General features: G+C 36.7%; 1 protein-coding gene across 4 annotated transcripts in view; it reads right to left on the reverse strand.

Annotated features, from left to right (window-relative positions):
- Window positions 1-782: 782 nt before the first annotated feature.
- The window catches only part of LOC131162045 (small glutamine-rich tetratricopeptide repeat-containing protein 2), a 63,507-nt gene continuing 45,354 nt past the window's right edge, over window positions 783-18,935 (reverse strand). For all 4 annotated transcript variants that reach the window (XM_058118153.1, XM_058118152.1, XM_058118155.1 and 1 more), the window contains exons 7-10: window positions 10,757-10,920; window positions 9,981-10,027; window positions 9,828-9,878; window positions 783-1,367 (exon numbers count right to left, since the gene is read on the reverse strand). In XM_058118153.1, the coding sequence (XP_057974136.1) occupies window positions 981-1,367; window positions 9,828-9,878; window positions 9,981-10,027; window positions 10,757-10,920 (649 nt within the window). In that variant the 3' untranslated portion in view covers window positions 783-980. The remainder of the gene's footprint in view (window positions 1,368-9,827; window positions 9,879-9,980; window positions 10,028-10,756; window positions 10,921-18,935) is intronic.

Here is an 18,935-nt window from a genome sequence, read left to right on the forward strand (position 1 = left end):
ATTAATTTTTTTTGATAAAAAAATATTTTTAACTAAATTACAAACTGTAAATTATAAGTAAAAATTTTAATTAATAATTGATTCTTCACTCAAATAATTCAAAAAACAATTTAATTAATAATGAAAACCTGTGCGAAATTTAACTAAATTAAAATATAAGTGAAAATTTAAATTAATAATTAATTCTTTACTCAAATAATTCAGAAAACCAAATTAGGTGTACAGCACAAAAAATCTTACTACTCGGAGTAGCGAGATTTAAATGTCAGACCCATTCTCATAGAGACGCGTGGCACCCAAATATCGCTATTTCAAGTAGCGAGATTTGTGTAATGTCAACACGTGGCAAATCTCGCTATTTCAAGTAGCGAGATTACGTTAGAGTCATTCTGAAAAATATTTCTCGTAAAGAAGTATTATTTAATATATTTAAAAAAATAATAATAATCTGGGAAAAAACTCCTTTTATCACCCTTGCTATGGGAATAGTCAAGAGAAGGAGAAAGTTACAACTTCTAGAACCTTCCAAAATCGTCCTAGTGAAAAAAGGAGTTTTTTGTTGTAATTAATTTTCATATACTATGCTTTTTGAGAGTTGCACTTTTTGCCACATCCGCCAAGGTTATTCCATTGGAACTGCATGTAGTTGGATATCAAACTCAAAACTTGGATGGGAATAAATCCAAGGCTGGTAGCTGGAATAATGGCTATTATTTTATTATCAATTTCATCTGCTCCTGTTTTCTTATTTATATGCTCTGGACCAAAAAAAAAATCCCACATAAAAATCATGGAGTGAATTATTTCAAAGCTCACGTCCAAAACAGAATTTCAATCCATGCATTTGCCTACACAACAGTTCACGGGCGTCTATTGAAAAGAGAAAATGGTTAATAATAATAAAAGCAACGACAATAAAATTTAAATTAAAAATAAAACGAGGATGATCTGGTTGAAATTTTGTACAACTCAGTTGAGTTTTAATTTGGTTCTGATCTTCCATTCATGCCGCCTTGTGGGCTGCCATGGGGGGCTGCTCCTGAGAACATCCCCATCATAGATCTTAAAGCCCCTGTTAACTCCTCAGGCATTTGTTCTCCAAAATTCAAACTGACGTTCCCCCCAATTCTTATTCCTGGCTCCTCAAAACCACTGGCATTGTTGCCATCTTCAGGACGGTCTTGGGAATGTTGTCCCTGTCCCTGGTATGCATTTGCTGCCATGTTCATGAACATGCTTGCAATATCAGGAGGAAGGGCACCAGCGTCAAATTGCATAGATGTGGAAAATGCTGATGGCGGAGTGCGACTCCTTCCTGCAGACTGATTACCTGAATCTTGGTTATGATGACTTCCTGAACCTGAATTCTGTAAAGGGAGAAGGAAAACAGAAATGAAGTGAAAACGAAAAAAAAAAAAAACAAAACAGAAAGTTTAGCCCATAGATTAATTTGAAGTACAAAACTGGTCTTTCATAGGCAAAACCACCACCAACTAAAGTGAATTTTAAACCTTTCACATATCCTTCACTGAAACATGTTTGTTTCGAAGTGAGTACATGCAAAATGAGGCATAATGAATTCTGCTTCCTCGTTTTGTTTTTTGAAATTATAGTTGGCCTAAACTAAACGAGCCTTGATAATGAAAATAAAATTCTCTCCTGGTTTGTATGAATTGAGTTTCTTTCCCACTAAGGCCTAAAGAAGATTTAGAACAGTAAAACATTCTGTAGATTTGATTCTCTATTCTATCCAAAAAAAAATGACAGATAACAACACACTATTTAACCCCTTGTTAGGATAATTTCTTACAATGATGCGTAGATAGATTCGCACACCAAAGAAAAGAGAAGCAGCAGGAGCAGCTAAATACAAGACTCATATGAACTAAACTAGCCGAAGTTTAAAACTTTCAAAATAATAACATCTAACATGCAAGTGGGACAATGAGTCAAGCTTGTTCAGGGTCTTATGACTGCTTTTCTTGAGTTCATTGGATGGGTAACCATCATGTAAATAATAGTGTAGGTTTTGTTATTTAAATTGTATGACACCTTATGGAACAAGAGATTATGACTTTCATACATGTTAATGTTTTTTTTTTTTCTGTTAGTTTAGGAATTGCAAAGAAAGCTATATACAAGAGGCTGTGTGTTTACCAACAACTCCTCAGCTCTTGTAAACGTGCTCAGATTACCTGCCTCCCTCGCTAAAAACACGTTGCCTAGGGAGGTGCAATAAGATGAATTTTCAAAATTCATGCATGCTTACTGCTTACCACATATTTTGTATTTGAACGCTTATGAACATGTTCATGTGGTGAATCCTCATTTTCGGTTGACTAATTAAGCTTGTGTGCTACAACTAGAGCTGCACAACCCTTCATGTGGAGTGACTTGTTCTGGTCTATGATAGTTGGTATTAGAGCTCAAGTTATTGTTGTCATAACCATACCCTCTAGGTCATGGTAAATTTAAACTAATTTAATAAATTAGCATGACTTAGCTTTGATTTGCATTAAACAAGTTCATACCAGTCATATTATCTATTTATTTTGTTGGAAATCCCATTTAACTTACTAGTAGTAGGAGAGGCTTAGATGAAAAGGAATTACGAGGGATATGCTAAAACATACACAACATAAAGGTTGTGGCAAAGAGAAGAAAAAAAAAATAGGATGGGCCGTGCTAAAACCAAGTGTGACACCTCACAGCACTACAAACCAGCAGCATCCACCAGGCAGCTCCACATACCAGTAGTCGACACCTAGCGCACAGATGGCAGCACTGCAGGACCCTTGTTGCACCAACTACAGCAGTCCTACCATGTTTCCAGCCTAGAAGGAGATGCTAGGCAAATAGTTGCTGTCTTGACCTTTGCTGTCCTGCAAAGCAGCCCCAACACCTTTCCAGCAATATGTAATGCATGCTATTTGGATGTTTGGTGATGGTAACTTAGATGAAGATATCGCTTTGAATAAAGTGTGTACATGCATATTGCCTAGAATTAAGTTCTCCAAGAGACTGCCATTTTTGACATATATTACAGGTTACAGGAAGATAATAGAGATACTAAGCATGTATTCAATTGGCGGTCATGTCTGTAGACTAGAAAGTGTGAAAAATGTTGTGTGTAAAGTACAACCTAATGTAAAGAGCTTGTCACTGAAAGTAATATGTTTTTAGTTGCTTTATGAAATATATATATATATGCATGTATCTTGTGTTTTCAACAAATATTAACTCTTTTAAGTCTTATTTGGTTTCTAAATTGTTTTAAAAATGAAGGTTTTGTAAAACAAATTCTAGCCTAGGCCTAGTGCCTCCATTGGATTTTAGATGGAGTCAAGGCCAGTCATGAGCCAAAAATAGGGACGTAACAATTGTTTCATGAGTCTAATACCTCTGAATTGTGTGTTTGCATGAAGCATCTAAGGGAGAACCATGCTGCACAATAATTTTGAAGAGGCACAATGTGCCATATTCAAATTTTAAGATCGTCAATTAGGTGACCATAGAGGTAGCTCAACATACGGACAACTTTAATGTATTGGAGGGATCCTAAGGACAAGAAGGTTTATAGAAAAATTGTTCAAATATTTGTGTATAGTGGAAATTTTACAACATGAAATGGGAGAGCATACCTCCTAGGAGAACCTTCATGTTCAGGCTTTAGGACTGCCGGTTCTATGGGGGTAAAATATGGTAAAGGGTTTGAAACCCTAGCAGTCAGTGGCGCTTGTGATGCAAATGGATTGGAGAACTTGTTTTGACAAGGAGTACTACTTTCATGTGGTTAGGGCCAACTGAAAAAAGGCAAAACCGTACTGAGTATGATGAAATTCAAAACCGTCGGTGTATGATTGATACATGGGAAGATTTAAGAAGAGGGCTTAAAGCTTATTTCTTTCCAAAGGATGTTGAGTACAATGTTTGGCACAAGTTATGTGATCTTAAGCACAAAGGCATATAAGTAAATATTTAAAGCAGTGTTTTAAAAGGCATTTTTGGGGCACAAGTTATGTGATTTTAAGCACAAGGGCACATAAGTAAATATTTAAAGCAGTGTTTTGAAAGGCGTTTTTGTTGCGTTTTTGCGTAAATCCAAGAAAGCGTTCGCCTCAGCCAACAAAGCATACGCCTCAGCCAAAAAACCATGCTTTTTTACTCCTCATCTCTCTCTCTCTCTCTCCCCCACCACACGAAGCTCGGCCAACCCTCTGCTCTCTTTCTAAGCCTGGACGAAGCTCAACGAAGCCTATGCTCTCTCTCTCTCTCTCTCTCTCGATCTCTCTCGATCTCTCTCGATGCTCTCGAAGCATCTGGTCTCTCTCTGATGCTCTCGAAGCATCTAGTCTCTCTCTATCAGCATCTGCTCTTGAAGCATCTGGTCTCTCTCTGTCAGCATCTGCTCTTGAAGCATCTGGTCCCTCTCTCTTTCGAAGTCTCACGTGTCTGAGTTCTTTATTCGTCTCTCACGTAAATTAAATCTTGCATCTAAAATGTCTAAAGCTGATTCAAGGGGCAAAAAAAAGATTTTGCTTGGAAATAGTAAGTACATAAAATATTTTCTCCATTATTCTAACATTTTTCTCATTTTAATACTATATATAATTTTTTATTTATTAATTATTTTAAAAATTACAGTCCCAAAAGGCTTAGGCCTCAATGCCTTGAGGCCTACGCCTCACCTCGTGGAGGGTAAAACGCCTAGCCTTACGCCTTTGCCTTTTAAAACACTGATTTAAAGCAATTCTTTGCTTTCATGTTGGATACTTTGAAATGTGAGAGAGAGTTGTTTTACTTCTAAGAGCATAGGCAAAGGCTGAACTTTATCAGCAAAAAGTTCAAGACTTGCCTACTACATATTCTTCTGTAAAATGCTTGACTGACTATGCTTGAGAAATTCCCACGCCTAAATAGAGTGGCTCGTGGTGGAAAAAGTAAATATTTTGAGAATGGAAAATCCAAGTGTTGGGGAGCTGATAACAAGGCATCATCTTCCAATGATTGTGTCAGGCCTGCAAAACATTTGGTGGTTAGGGCAAGATTGATGCTTCTTATGTTGAGGCCTTCATCAAGTTGTTGATTGCTTTGCAGTTTCCATTCTGCAAAGGTCACAGAGATAAGAATGAGAAGAAAAACCCAAGGATGTGTTGGACATGCAAACAAAAGAACTAAAGGTTGCCCAAGCTAAAGTGTTAATGTTTATGGATTACAATCGATGGGAAGCACCCATGCTATGGTGGATACTTGACCACCCACAACTTTGTCTCACAAGGTGAAGCACAGACACATATCTTGAAGTTGGATAAAGACTTGGGACGTATGAAAACAATTACTTTGTAGCCCAACTCACAATAGGAGTAGCAAGGCTTGGTCCATAAAAGGGATATGCAAATTACTGCCCTCTCTAATAGATGGTCTCCGAGTGATATTTAGGATGGAATTATTGTAGAAGACTAGGGCAATTCTAATATTGTTTGCTAGGTCCCTTTGCCTAGTGGGCGAAAGCAATTTCTCGGATCAAGTCGTAGTGAGAAAAGGCGACAACAAGAACTTCAAATCTACCATGCAACTCAAGAAATGATTTGAGTGAACCAACATATCTTGCCTTCTTGGTGGTAGATAAAGTAGCACAAGAGCTAATGCTACTATCATCAAAGGTGTGTTGGAGAACTAAGTTGTCATGCCGAGTGAAATAACGACTTGCCCCTGCAACAAGGTCCACAACAAGGGATCATTCTTACAAGGGATGAAGCCCCCCGCTAGAGGGTCATATGAGATTATGCCTCCAGAGTTGGTAGAACTACAAAAGTGGCTTGAGTTATTGGAAGCGGTTACATATGACCTTTTAAAGCACTACAACATTGGCATTTTTTTAGAAGAAACATGATAGCATCCTATGGTTATATGTGGATACTATGTGCATAACAAAGTTCCATCATAAGTATCCCATTCCACTAATCAACTAAGTCATTTTAAGTACTTCACCAGACTTGATTTGAAGTTAGACTACTGTAAAGTGGGGATAGCTGAAGGTCATGAGTAAAGACTACTTGCATGATGCAGTACGAGACTTATAAAAACTTGGCCCTTTAGGTTAAGGAATGAATCAACTGTTTAATGACTACCTCGATAAGTTTGTCGAGGCCTTAACGACATTGTTTGTCTATTATTCTACTTTGGAAGAACATAAGCACATATTCGAAAATGTTCGGTAGGTTGACAAGGAATGACCTATATGTGAAGAAGAAGAAATGCTTCTTCATAGAAAACGTATCAAGTTTCTTGGACATGTGATTGAACGAGGCCATATCCAAATGGATATGGAGAACGTCAAGGCTTTTTCAAGATTGGAAAATATCAACGACAGTTAAGGAACTATGATCCTTTCTTGAACTCGCCAATTATTACTTAAACTTTGATGAGGGCCACATAAGGAGGATACCATGTTAAGTGGATTGTTGAAGAAGGATTGTGGGTAGAACTAGACATAGGAGTGCTGAGGATCCTTTGACAACTTCAAGGAAGTTGTGATGAAAAATTAAGTACTTGCTCTACCATCAAAGTACAAACACACGCATCCAACTGTGCCCTCAAAGATTTCTTGTTACAAGAGGGTCATCCTGTTTTGAATAAGAGCCATAAGCTTAGTGAAACTGAACAAAAGCACACAACTCAAGAGAAGGAGATCTTACCAATGATCATCGTCTTCTAGTGCTTGATTGGATCAAAATTTGTTGTGAAGACAGGTCATTTGGCGGTCAACCACTTATTCATGTAGCCAAAGTTATCCTCCATGTAGACTTGCTAGAAATAATTCATGGTGGAATTTGATTTCTTCTTCGAGTATAAGGGGGGTAAATGAGTTAAGTTGCAGAAAGTTGCAGACAAAGAGGCCTAGGTTGTGGCCCTCCACCAAGTAACACATTTGACATTAAGTAAAGTTGTCACAACAATGCAAGAGCACATTAAGGAAAATCTTATTAAAAATCCAAAATCTCAAAACCTCATAAAGTTGGTGGGAAAGGGCAAAGGGTGGTTGCTCTAATTAGAATATGACTCACTATTGGACATATGGAAACGAACTCTTTGTTCCCCGATGACCTCAGAAAGACTTTGTTGCAAAAGTGTTACAACACCATGCAGGTGAGCAGCCACCTAAGATCGCACCTAACTTTTGCATTGTTGAAGCAAAGCAATTGCAAATCACACATGCAAGATGAGGCGGTTGAGCATGCTCTGACTTGTCTCACTTGCTACCAAGGCAAGGTCAAACAAAAGAAGATTGCAAGACTATTAGAGCCCCTTCAAGTGACAATGAGACCATGGGGGAGTATTTCACTTGACTTCATAACTAACCTACCTAGTGTCGAGGACATGGAGATTGTACTTGTGGTTTTTTGCATAAGAGAAAAATTTTATTAAGAAATGCAGCAATGCATGAAAGGATGAGACAAGATGTCCTCTAGGTACAATGAGCTACAATTGAAAATATTATAATAGAGCTATGTTTCAATCCCTTTGAAGGTCGGAAAGCAATAAAATCCAAAAAATAAATAAAAAAGCCAAAAGAATGGGGCCCAAAAAGAGCACCATTCTATCCCACAACAAACAAGGACAAGTTGTGCGGCCTTTAAAAATTCTAGCACTCTTCTCAATCCAAGGAGCCCCACTTAGTGGGACTAAGGCTTAGTTTTGTTGCTGTTGTTTCTCAATACAAGGAGTCCACTAAGCTAACGAATACTACACAAACTATAGAATGCAGCCCTTTCTACTTAAACCAAAACCCCAACGTCTTATGAGCAAAAGATCTCCCACATTTTGAGGCACCAACAAAACTTTGCCCAAGTAAGAGAAAAGAACATCCCAAAAATGGGATAACACTGTACAATGCAAAAAATGGTGAGCGCTCATTTCATTAGATGTGCATATATCAAGCACATTTCAGGACTCATTATAGACAAAATTTTCAAAGCCCAATACTTTAAAACTAGCACCAAAGTACTCCTTGACAAATGAGACAACACAATTGTTTTTGAAGCATATCTTGAGGCATTTGTTTCCTAAGACATCATTAATGATCGGGGAACCCACCCAAAGAAAAAAACTTATTAGACTTTTCAAAATACTCAATTCACAGCTTGACATTGCTCAAGCTACCACCTAGAGTCTAATGGCCTCAATGGGTTAATAGAACACTTGCATCATTTCATCAATGTCAATTAAAAGATTAGGTGTAGCAACTCGATGTGGCTCAGTTATGTTTCAATGCCCAACAGAGCTCAACAAATAACAAAAGTCCTTTTAAGCTTGTCATAGGCCAAATCTCTCTTACCTCGCACAATGTATAAGCCATATCGAGGAGATGAAAGAGTCTAAGAGAATACATCTTCCCAAAAGAATGGAACGAAATGTGGAGTTTGCCCAAGCCTACCCGGAGAAAACTACCAACCAAATGAAGAAATGAACATATCAAGGGAGAAGATCGTTGCACTTCAACATAAAAGACTTGGTGTTTGTTAAGATCCACCCAAAAATATCAAGTTACTAGGGGTTGAGATGGAGACTACTTCACAAATATGAAGGACCATTCATTTTTCCATATCTTGGCCGAAGTCGAGAAGACCTCTTACAAGGTTGATCCTGGCTCGGATGAACTTGCACACATGTCTTTCATGTCAGCTACCTCAAGCCATTCAATGCTAATAGTGAAGATCCAAATCATAGTTACTGCACAACTAGAGATCCTTATATGCATAAAGAGTTCACATCATCAAAGCGAAGATGACACAAATTCTTAGTAAAGTGGAAAGGCCACATAGATGAATAAATAAGCTGGATGTCAGTGGAAGGCGTGCATTGTTCATGAACAACATTGAAGAGTACATAGCATCAAAGCCTACAAGGACATCGACTGCATAATTAGGAAGGGATGTCATGAGTCAAGCTTATTCAAGGCCTAGCGCACTCATTGTACAGCGAACCATCATGTAAATAGTAGGTATAAGGTTTGTTCTTTAAGTTAATGTGGTGCCCTAGGGAAAAAGAGGAATATGACTCCTGCCATGTTGATGTCTCTTTGTGCTAGACTAGGAATTGTCTAGAAAACTCTGTAAGGGAGGGTGAGTGTTTATTAATCTCCTACTAAAAGTACATTACTACAAAAATCTAATAAGATGAATTACATTACTTTAATGTTTACTGCTTGACTCTTGTGTTTAATTTATGCTTGCTTACTAATTACAACGTATTTTGTATTCGATGCTTGTGAACATGTTCATGCGGTGAATTCACTATTTACTTTTGACTTACTAATTAAGCTTGTGTGCTACGACTAGTCCCGCATCACCCTTCACACCGTATGAAATCTTTGGCCAGTGACAAATTGGCATGCTCTAATGTTGAGCACAATTGCCAGTATCGCACCCTTTAAGAAGCAGTGATGAACCAAAAAAAAAATAAATAAATAACTAGTTAACTGGTGTGTCAAAATAAATGAGCCTTTGTGAAATTTTCTTCAAAAAAAAAATTGTTTAGCTTTAATACGGCAGAAATACAAGTAATCATTAAGCAGTAAGGGAACTACAAGTAATCAATTGAAAGAAACAACAATATAATCCAAGAGTTGTTCATATAAATATATTGTTAGCAAAAGTACCCAGGACAAAAATTATATTCATTCATTATTAGAAAGCTAAGGTTTTAGAATGCCTCGTCATAATATTGTAAAGTTAAGAGAGAGATTGTCACATTCATGCAGTATGCAAACAATTAATATTAACCAATTTAAATATTAAAGACTACAATTCATTTGTTAATAATACCTGATTACGTTCGGTCCATTGTAGCTCTTCTCTCAACTTTTGCTCAGCCACCTATATTTCAAGATGGCAAAGTAGAAGATTAAGTAGGAGGAGGTGGTGGAGGAGGAAGGGGAAGAGAAGCAGGAGGAAGGGGAAAGTCATGCATGAACAAACCCGAATATTTTCTTTCACAGCATCGTTATTGGGATCCAATTGCAAGGCTGCAAATATGACATCTAAAATTAGGAAATGGAATAGTTTGTTTTATCATTTAATAAACATTAAAACAGATAAAGGAAGTCAGTATTTATTGTGGGGATTGTTATTCACTGTATTATATATATATATATATATATATATATATATATATAATGAAGTGTGTGTATGTTGTGCATACATATGGATGTGTATTCATGAGCATGTGGTCTATACATCATATGCAACTGTGTGCCAATGAAATGCCATACATGCAGATTACAACCAAGAAAAGTTTCAGGAAGGCTCAAAGTCACATGATCAATACATATTTTGGATCATTGTTCATACATTGACACCCACTTGATGTGAATATCTGCATGTATTTTGGTCCAACAAACTCGCACTACTGCATAACAGATGCATATATCAAGCTGCACACAAACACACCAAACTCTGTGCATCGACTCAGTAAATTATTGTTGGAACTATGTTTCCTTTAGCATATCTTTGATTTGGAACCCCTTGCTCATCATGTGTAATGTTGATTGAACAGTGCTAGCTAGAAACTTGCATTTATTATAATAAAAAAATTTAAAAACACTATGATGAAGGGCACTATGTGTGGTCCAGCTTTTGTACCCTGACCAACTTGAATATGGCTTGAGTAGGAAAATTTTAGCCACAACAAATTCAATATTATCAGTTTATATATCATTGTGATTAGTGCTCTAAAGAACCAGACTCATACCAACCTTTCAAAAATCCTTTACTGATAGCATCGGTGTAGTTCCCTTCCGCATAATATGCAAATCCCAGACGACTGTATGCCTTGCTGTAATTTGGATCAATCTCAATTGATTTTTGGCAGTCTCTAATTGCTTCAGTATATCTGTGTATCTGGGTGTATGCAGCTGCCCTGATGAAGGCACATTATATAAAATCAATTAAATAAAACATGTATCAAGGAATCAAAAAACTGTACATGTTGAAACTTGTTGCCACCGTAGGAAAAAACAGCTCTGTGAATGTTTAGCAACCATGCTGTTAAAGCTTTTTGTTGGCCCACAACCTAATAGCTTAAGCTATGGTGTAATCTAACATGGTATCAGAGCTGGTTACCAGGAGGTTAAGGGTTCTAGTCTTGCTCCCTGAATTTTCTGTGTGGTGTTTTAAAAAAAAATTGTATTCCCTTTAATTGGTATCATTTTTCCTGGCATTAGTAGCAGTTTAATGATCAGCAAAACATGGGTCAGTTGAGATGCTGCTTGGTGAATATTTTAGCAAGAAAACAAAGTGTAAAATATGGAATATTCAGGTCTGAAGAAGTGAAATATGATTGCGGCTCTAAAACAATGCACTTTAAAATGTGACAAATGAGGGCATGCTCACATGGATATGTGAGTGAAAAATGTACAACGGTAATTATATATTTACATGGGGATGTTAAGCTGTTTCAAAAATTAAAAGAATTTTTTTTTGGGTGGTACAAATTAAATTTTTAGATAGACAAAAGAAACCTTATTGACAGGAGACACAAAAGGGAGGATCAGGCATCCTCCTAAGAGAAGACAAACGAGAAAAAAGGAGCTGGTAGTGTAAATCAATAATGATTCGAAGGGAAAAAAAAAAATAGAGGATAGACATAGAACTATATAAAGAGAGAAAAATGAAGAGTGCAAAGCAGACGAGGAAAGTTCATTAAAAGATCAGGCATGTACAAAGAGGAGAATAAGACATCGTCCTAGGAACAACCTAGAAGAAACCAGAAAGGAAATACGAAAAAATAAAAACACAAAATTATGCACACAAATAGAGCCAAGCCCCTTGAACATCCAAGAAACTCACTCCTTTAAAATTCCCATAGCCAACACACCAAAACAAAGCAAGGTAATGAATCTCCTCCCATACGAGCAAAGAATTCAACTCCATCCCCAAAGATATTCGCACTTACCCTCCATTCATAAACCCCACATCACTGCAAAATAAGCGCATTTCCAGAGTGCTGCCAGATCCTTTCTCTTTCCAAATCCAAAATAGGAAACAGCCAAAAAAATCCTTTCGGACAAACCCAGTTTTCTCCCAAAAACCAACTATTCTGTTTCCAAGCAAAATCAACATTGCAGAAAATAAATGGGCATTGCTTCTGAACTGTTACAGCAAAGAACGCAAACATTTGCAGAAAGTGCCTTTGAACAGTCTCCCACTCTGCAGCAAGTTATCAGTATTGACCCTATTAAGCAGAACCAACAGATAAAAGCCTAGATTTTTTGGGGGAACCTTAGCTTTCCATATATTTTTTTAATGGAGCAGAAAGAAAATTTTGAACTGGTCAAAAATTGCAAAAGGATTTACAAGAATAAACCCTAAGGACCCAATGACCAAAAACAAGATTCCCCAACTGAAGGTCTTTCCAAAAAACAAATATGAGAACCCCCTCCCGACACACTCAGTATGGGGAATGAAGAGGGTATAAATCTCAAAGATAGATCTCAAAACACTTTCCCAAGAACATCTAGATCCTAAATTGGCATTCCACCCATTCACATTCAATTGAAACTTACTTTTAATGACCCTATGCCAACGGGAAGAATTGGCTAAGGGGAATTGCCACAGCCATTTAGGCAGGAGGGTGGTGTTTTTAGACACCAAATTCCAAGACCCAACCCACCCTAGTTTTGACCAATGCACGACATCCCTACTGACCAAACGGTCCCTATAGCTCCAACCCCAGACCAAAGTCAGTCTTACATTTTTCTCAAGCTTACTAGCAATCCTCACGGGAATCTTAAAAATAGTCAAATAATACAGCAGGGTAATAGCTAGGCAAGCCTGTGAATGAGAGAAATTCTGGCCCTAACCCCTCCCCTTGAAAAAAAAAACAAAACAAAACAAAAAACCAAAAAAGAGGGACCCCTAGATATAACAAGGCAAATCCAAAGTATTGCTACAAGTGACCGAAGTCAACTCCCTAACTCAATTGGCAATCAAATCAATAGTAGAAAGATCACTCTTCTCCATGTTAACTTTATGACCAGAAACCCTCACAAAATATATGGAGAACACTCAACATATTCAGACAAAGACGGATAGTGATCACCTAAAAAGTATATGGTGTAATCAGCAAATTGAAGGCAAGAAACCACCTACTCCCTCCCCACTTCCAGACCTTTCACCAAACCCTTATCCACCATCCTATCAATCAACCAGCTTAAAACACTGACCACTAAAACAAACTAAGATGGGGAGAGTGGGCCACCTTGTCTAATCTACCTCGAGGCACTAAACCAAGATTTAGGTTTGCCATTCACTATCACAGAAAAGAAAACATTAGTCCATCAAGGCCTGATGCAAAGGCGCACCTCTCCCAAACACTTTTCTAACAACAATCTTTCTACGAAACTCCAACTAACTCTGTCTAAGCTTTCTCAAAATCCAATTTAAAAAAGATCCCTCATCTTTTATCCCCCAATGTATTCACTACCTACTTAAAAATCAAAATGATATCCACTATCTGCCTACCCCCATAAATACACTTTGAGCCTTGGAAATGGCCTTATCAAGCACCACATTCAACCTACTCGCTGGTACTTCAGCGACAATCTTATACACGCTGAATACTAGACTAATAGGTCTATAATATGCAATCTTGATAGGCATACTCTCCTTTGGCACCAAAGTTACAAAGGTGGAATTAATACTCTAACTTAAAACCCCATTCTAGTAAAATTCATTAAACATCTTAAACAAATCCCCCTTCACTTCCCAACAGTCTTGAACCATATTAAAACCTTCTGGATCTAGATCCTTATCCCTCTCCATCCCAAACACAGTATCCCTCACTTCCTCCTCAAAAGGCCTTTCCAACCTAGACATCTGATCTCCAGAAATGTTCCACTTGAACCCCTCGATTATCTACCTATATCTTCCTCAGCATAAATATTAGAATACAAAACAATGATTTCATAAGCAAACCAACAAGGATCTGAGATAACCTCATCTCTAACCAAATCCAATTCCCTAATCAAATTCTTCCTCCTTTTCTCATTAGTTAGCCTATGAAAAAATCCAAAGCCACAATCACCATCGTTAACCCATTTAAATTTAGTCTTCTGCCTCAACTTCTCACTTCCTTAAAGATTATGTCTTCTAACTCATTCAAAGAATCTTTTTCAACTCCTCACCCACCAGAAAGCTTTATGGTGGATGCTCTGTTATGGCTATTATTTGGTGTCTGGCAGGAAGGAATGCTAGAATATTACAAGGAGTGGCTATGTCTCATAACTTGCTCCAGAGTAGAGTGATTTATCTTCCATCGTCGTGGGTGTCAGCAAATGGATTCTTTCACCGCATCTTTGGAAGACATGCAGTGGGATTGGATGGCTCTATTGCATTGAGTTTGGTTTTGGGCTTAGACTATGAGCTTTGTAATTATATACTTTTGATGTGAAAGGGAGGATTTTATTCTCCTTGTTTTCTATTTTTTGTTTTTTTCTTGTACATTCTTCCCCATCCAATAATATCTCCTTTTTTACTAAAATAAATAGCAAATCTCTGAAGACGCTTCCCCTTGTACGACTACCAAAAGCCACAATCTTCAAAAGAAATAAATACCTTAACGAGGAACGGCACCCAATGCACCCCAAAATATGCATTTGTCCCTTACTCCAAAAGCATAGAACACAAACACCATAAGGTTGCTTTATTTGGCCCTTTTACTAGTAACAAATCATTAGTGTTAATCCTGTCATGGGCCATAGACCAAACAAAGGCCTTAACTTCTTAATCTTTCCAAATAAAGGAGGGCAAAGGAAAACTACTACAAAAACCACGGATCAAATGTTCAAAAAATATTTGCAAGAAAAGTCGAAACGCTTCTATATTGTCTTAGAGTGAAACGAATAGAATCACATTACTCAATAATTGACAAAGATCATCCATTTCTCACTCATCAAGAAATTACAAGAAATAATACTCCCATTCCCATTAAGATAATACATAGGAGGATGACATGGTGGAAATAGAAGCAACCACTATCCATTGATCCTCTCGAAAATGAATACCCTCCCAATTGTCAACACAAAATTCTACCCAAGGAATCCAATGATAATCTGTGAAATGAATTTCTAAGGGTTCACATGAATGATCACAGCATCAGCTGTATCATCAAAACTATTTGGAAGGACCCCATATTCTTGGGAATTTGGATCACCTTATGTAAACCTGCTTCTTACAACTCTACCTGCAAATGCTTCACGTGAGTTCGATCATCTTTTTATGGACGAGAGTGTTCAACTGCACCAAAGACTCCATTGGCAACTAAAAACTTGATTTCAATGAATTGGATTACGCTTCTTTCTCCAAATGTTATGAAGACACTTCTTTCGCTACTACAAGAGACTGATTTGACAATCTTGATGACTCATTCACATTCATAATCTCACCTTACACATCTATAAGAATACCATAAATTTTACAACTTTACCCAAGTCCAACAATAACAAACATGGAAAACATCATTCCAACAACAAAAATATGGAAAACATTGTTCCAACACATGTTGAGTACACATCCAAACATGTTGGTGAAGTGTCTACCAAGGCGGCTAGGTTTTCACTCCCATGTTCCTCCTACAATACTCCTAAAAAAATCCATTGGTTTATTCATCATAATGCAGGATGTAGTCATAACATGGCCTCAAACTAGAAGTGCTCCTCAAGTGGGTCATTCATTGAGAATCAAATTATCTTGTGCAAACAATTAATCAACTTGTTCCCTAGCTATGAAACAATAGAATGTCTAGCAATTAGATAATATAAAGAACCAACTGTTGAAAAATGTCTATGGAAATGAATATTTTTGTGATTTCTTCATAATCATTAATGTACAATGGGATATATAACAATCTCAACAGAAACATACAGCCCATTTTGTTCACATAATGGAATTAATGCAAGAATAGAATTGAGGAATCGTGGCAATAATGAGATTGAATTTGTTTTCAAATTCCAGGGTTTCACTTGAAGCATAGAATCAAAGTCGGAATGGAATGCTAACGCCATTCCAGTGATTGTAATATGTACCATGAAATTGTATGAATGGAACCACATAAATGTTAAATTTACCTATCCTTATGCATAGAATATACATGCACCTCGCCTGTGCAATGCTAATTGTTCATAATATCTTCATGCACAGCCAGTCCCAAACCCGAATAAAGGAGTAGGGCTGCGTTAGGTAGCTAACAGCCAGCGTAACATTTGTCAAAGTTGTAAGATATGAATCCTTACCAAATATTCACTGGGGTGTCCCCTATGGGCAACACATTGCACCTATAACACCCAAGTGTAGTGGAAAGCGGAAAATGGGCAAGGGTGGGCTAGGCCAGGTCATTCTAGATAGGAGAGGGTTAAGAAGTTAGCACAAGAAATTAGGATCAAATTAGATACTTGGAATATAGAAACATTTAAGGGTAAAATCATGGAGATAGTTTACACAATGATTAGCAGAAAAATTAATGTAATCCGCCTTTGACAAAAACCTAATAGTGTGGTAAGTGTTAAAAGAGTAGGTGATAAAATTATAAAAATCAAGATAGCTCTAGGCTGAAAGATATTTTTCTTTATAACAAAAGAAAGTATATTAGATAGAAAGAAGAGAAAGTACAATGTGGGACAAGAAGTCCACCACAACAACAAAACCAAGCCTATATGAATCCTTTTCTGCCAATTTATGAGATCATGGACAATTTCTTTTGCTAGATTCAAGGATATTAAATCCTTACTCACTATCTCCTCCCAAGTTATTTTAGGTCTACCCCTACCCCTTCTACTGCTCCCCACAGTAGCTAAGTCACTCTTCCTCACAGGTGCACTATGTGGCCTACGTTGCAAGTATCCATACCATCTGAGTCGTCCCTCCCTTATCGTATCTTCTACAGGAGCTACACCTAACTTACCACAAATATGTTCATTCCTTAATTTATCTTTCAATGTTATACCACTCATCCATCTAAGCATTCTCATTTCAGCAACTTTTACTTCTTGGATATCATGTTTTTTCGTCGCCCAACATTCCGATCCATATAGCGTAGCTGGTCTTATAGTTGTCCTATAAAACTTCCCTTTCAATTTTAAGGGTATTCAATGATCACAGAGCACACTTGAAGCACTTCCATTTTTCCCAACCTACTTTAACTCTATGCATTACATCCTCTTCAATTTCTCTTTCAGCTTGCATAATAGATTCAAGGTATCGAAATCTACAAGTGCTATTTATTTCTTCATCATCAACTTTAACTGTCTCCAATATTCCTCCTATCATTACTAATATTACATTTCATATATTCTGTCTTATTTATACTTATCTTAAAGCCTCCAAATTCCAAAACTTCTCTCCATAATTCTAACCCAACCTCTACTCCGTCCCTAATTTCTTCAATTAATACAATATCATCTGCAAACAACATACACCATGGAACCTCCTTTTGAATACTCTTAATCAATTGGTCCATCACTAAAGCAAAAAGATACGAACTCAAAGTAGATCCTTGATGTACACCTATGGTGATTGGAAATTCTCTAGTTTCTCCATCTATAGTCCTTACACTAGTCATTACTCCATCGTACATATCCTTAATGACATCGGTATACCTACTACACGCACCCTTTTTTTCTAAAACCCACCATAGAACTTCCCTAGGTATCCTATCATAAGCTTTCTCAAGGTCAATAAATATCATATGCAAGTCCCTCTTCTTTTCCCTAAACTTTTCCATTAATCTTCTTAAAAGATAAATAGCTTCTATGGTAGATCTACCAAGTATAAAACCAAATTGATTTTCTAAGACTTTCGTTTCTAACCTTAATCTTTGTTTAACTACCATTTTCCCATAGTTTCATCGTATGACTCATAAGTTTAATTCCACGATAGTTATTACAATTTTGAATATCTCCTTTATTTTTGTATATAGATATTAAAATGTTTTTCCTCCATTCATCTGACATTTTCTTAGTTTTTAAAATTGTATTAAATAAATTAGTTAACCATATAATTCTATTATCACCTAAGCATTTCCAAACTTCAATTGGGATGTTGTTTGGTTCCATAGCTTTCCCATTTTTCATTTTTTTAGTGCAAACTTAACTTTGTTAACTCTAATTTTGCGAATAAATCTCATATTTTTAGTCTTTTCCTCATTTGACAATTCTAAGTTTAAGTCTTCTATTTGGTTTTCATTAAACAACTTACTAAAGTAACTTCGCCATCTTTCTTTAATGTCTTCGTCCTTAACCAAGACAATATCATCCTCGCTTTTTATACATTTTACATTTCCTAAGACATTACTCTTCCTTTCTCTAGCTTTAGCAAGTTTAAATATATCACCTTTCCCCTTCTTTTGTACCTAATCTATCATACAAACTATTAAATGATCTATATTTAGCTTCTTCACTAACAACCTTTTTTGCATCTTTTTTTGCCTCCTTATATCTTTCAATTTATCCCTGTTTCTACATTTTTGCCACGTTTTATACCAAATTCTTTGTCTTTATGATTTTTTGTACATCTTTATCCCACCACCAACTCTCTTTGCTATTTGAGAATCCTCCCTTTGATTCACCTAATATCTCTTTTGCTATCTTTTTAATATAGCTAGCTAATCTATTCCAAAAAGTATTTGTATCTATCCCATCCTCTATGGTCCAATCTCCATCTTTGATTATTTTATCATTAAATTTTATTATATTTTCTCCTTTTAGGTTCCACCATCTAGTTCTCTTACACTAGTTTATTTTATCATTTTTCTTCCATTTTTTAATACATATATCTAACACTAAGACTCTATGTTGTGTGGTTAGGCTTTCACCTAGAATAACTTTACAATTCTTGCATGGTAAACGATCTACCCTCCAAGCTAAAAAAAAAAAAAATTTA

The sequence above is a fragment of the Malania oleifera genome, chromosome 8, assembly GCF_029873635.1.
Source record: "Malania oleifera isolate guangnan ecotype guangnan chromosome 8, ASM2987363v1, whole genome shotgun sequence".
NCBI lineage: Eukaryota > Viridiplantae > Streptophyta > Magnoliopsida > Santalales > Ximeniaceae > Malania > Malania oleifera.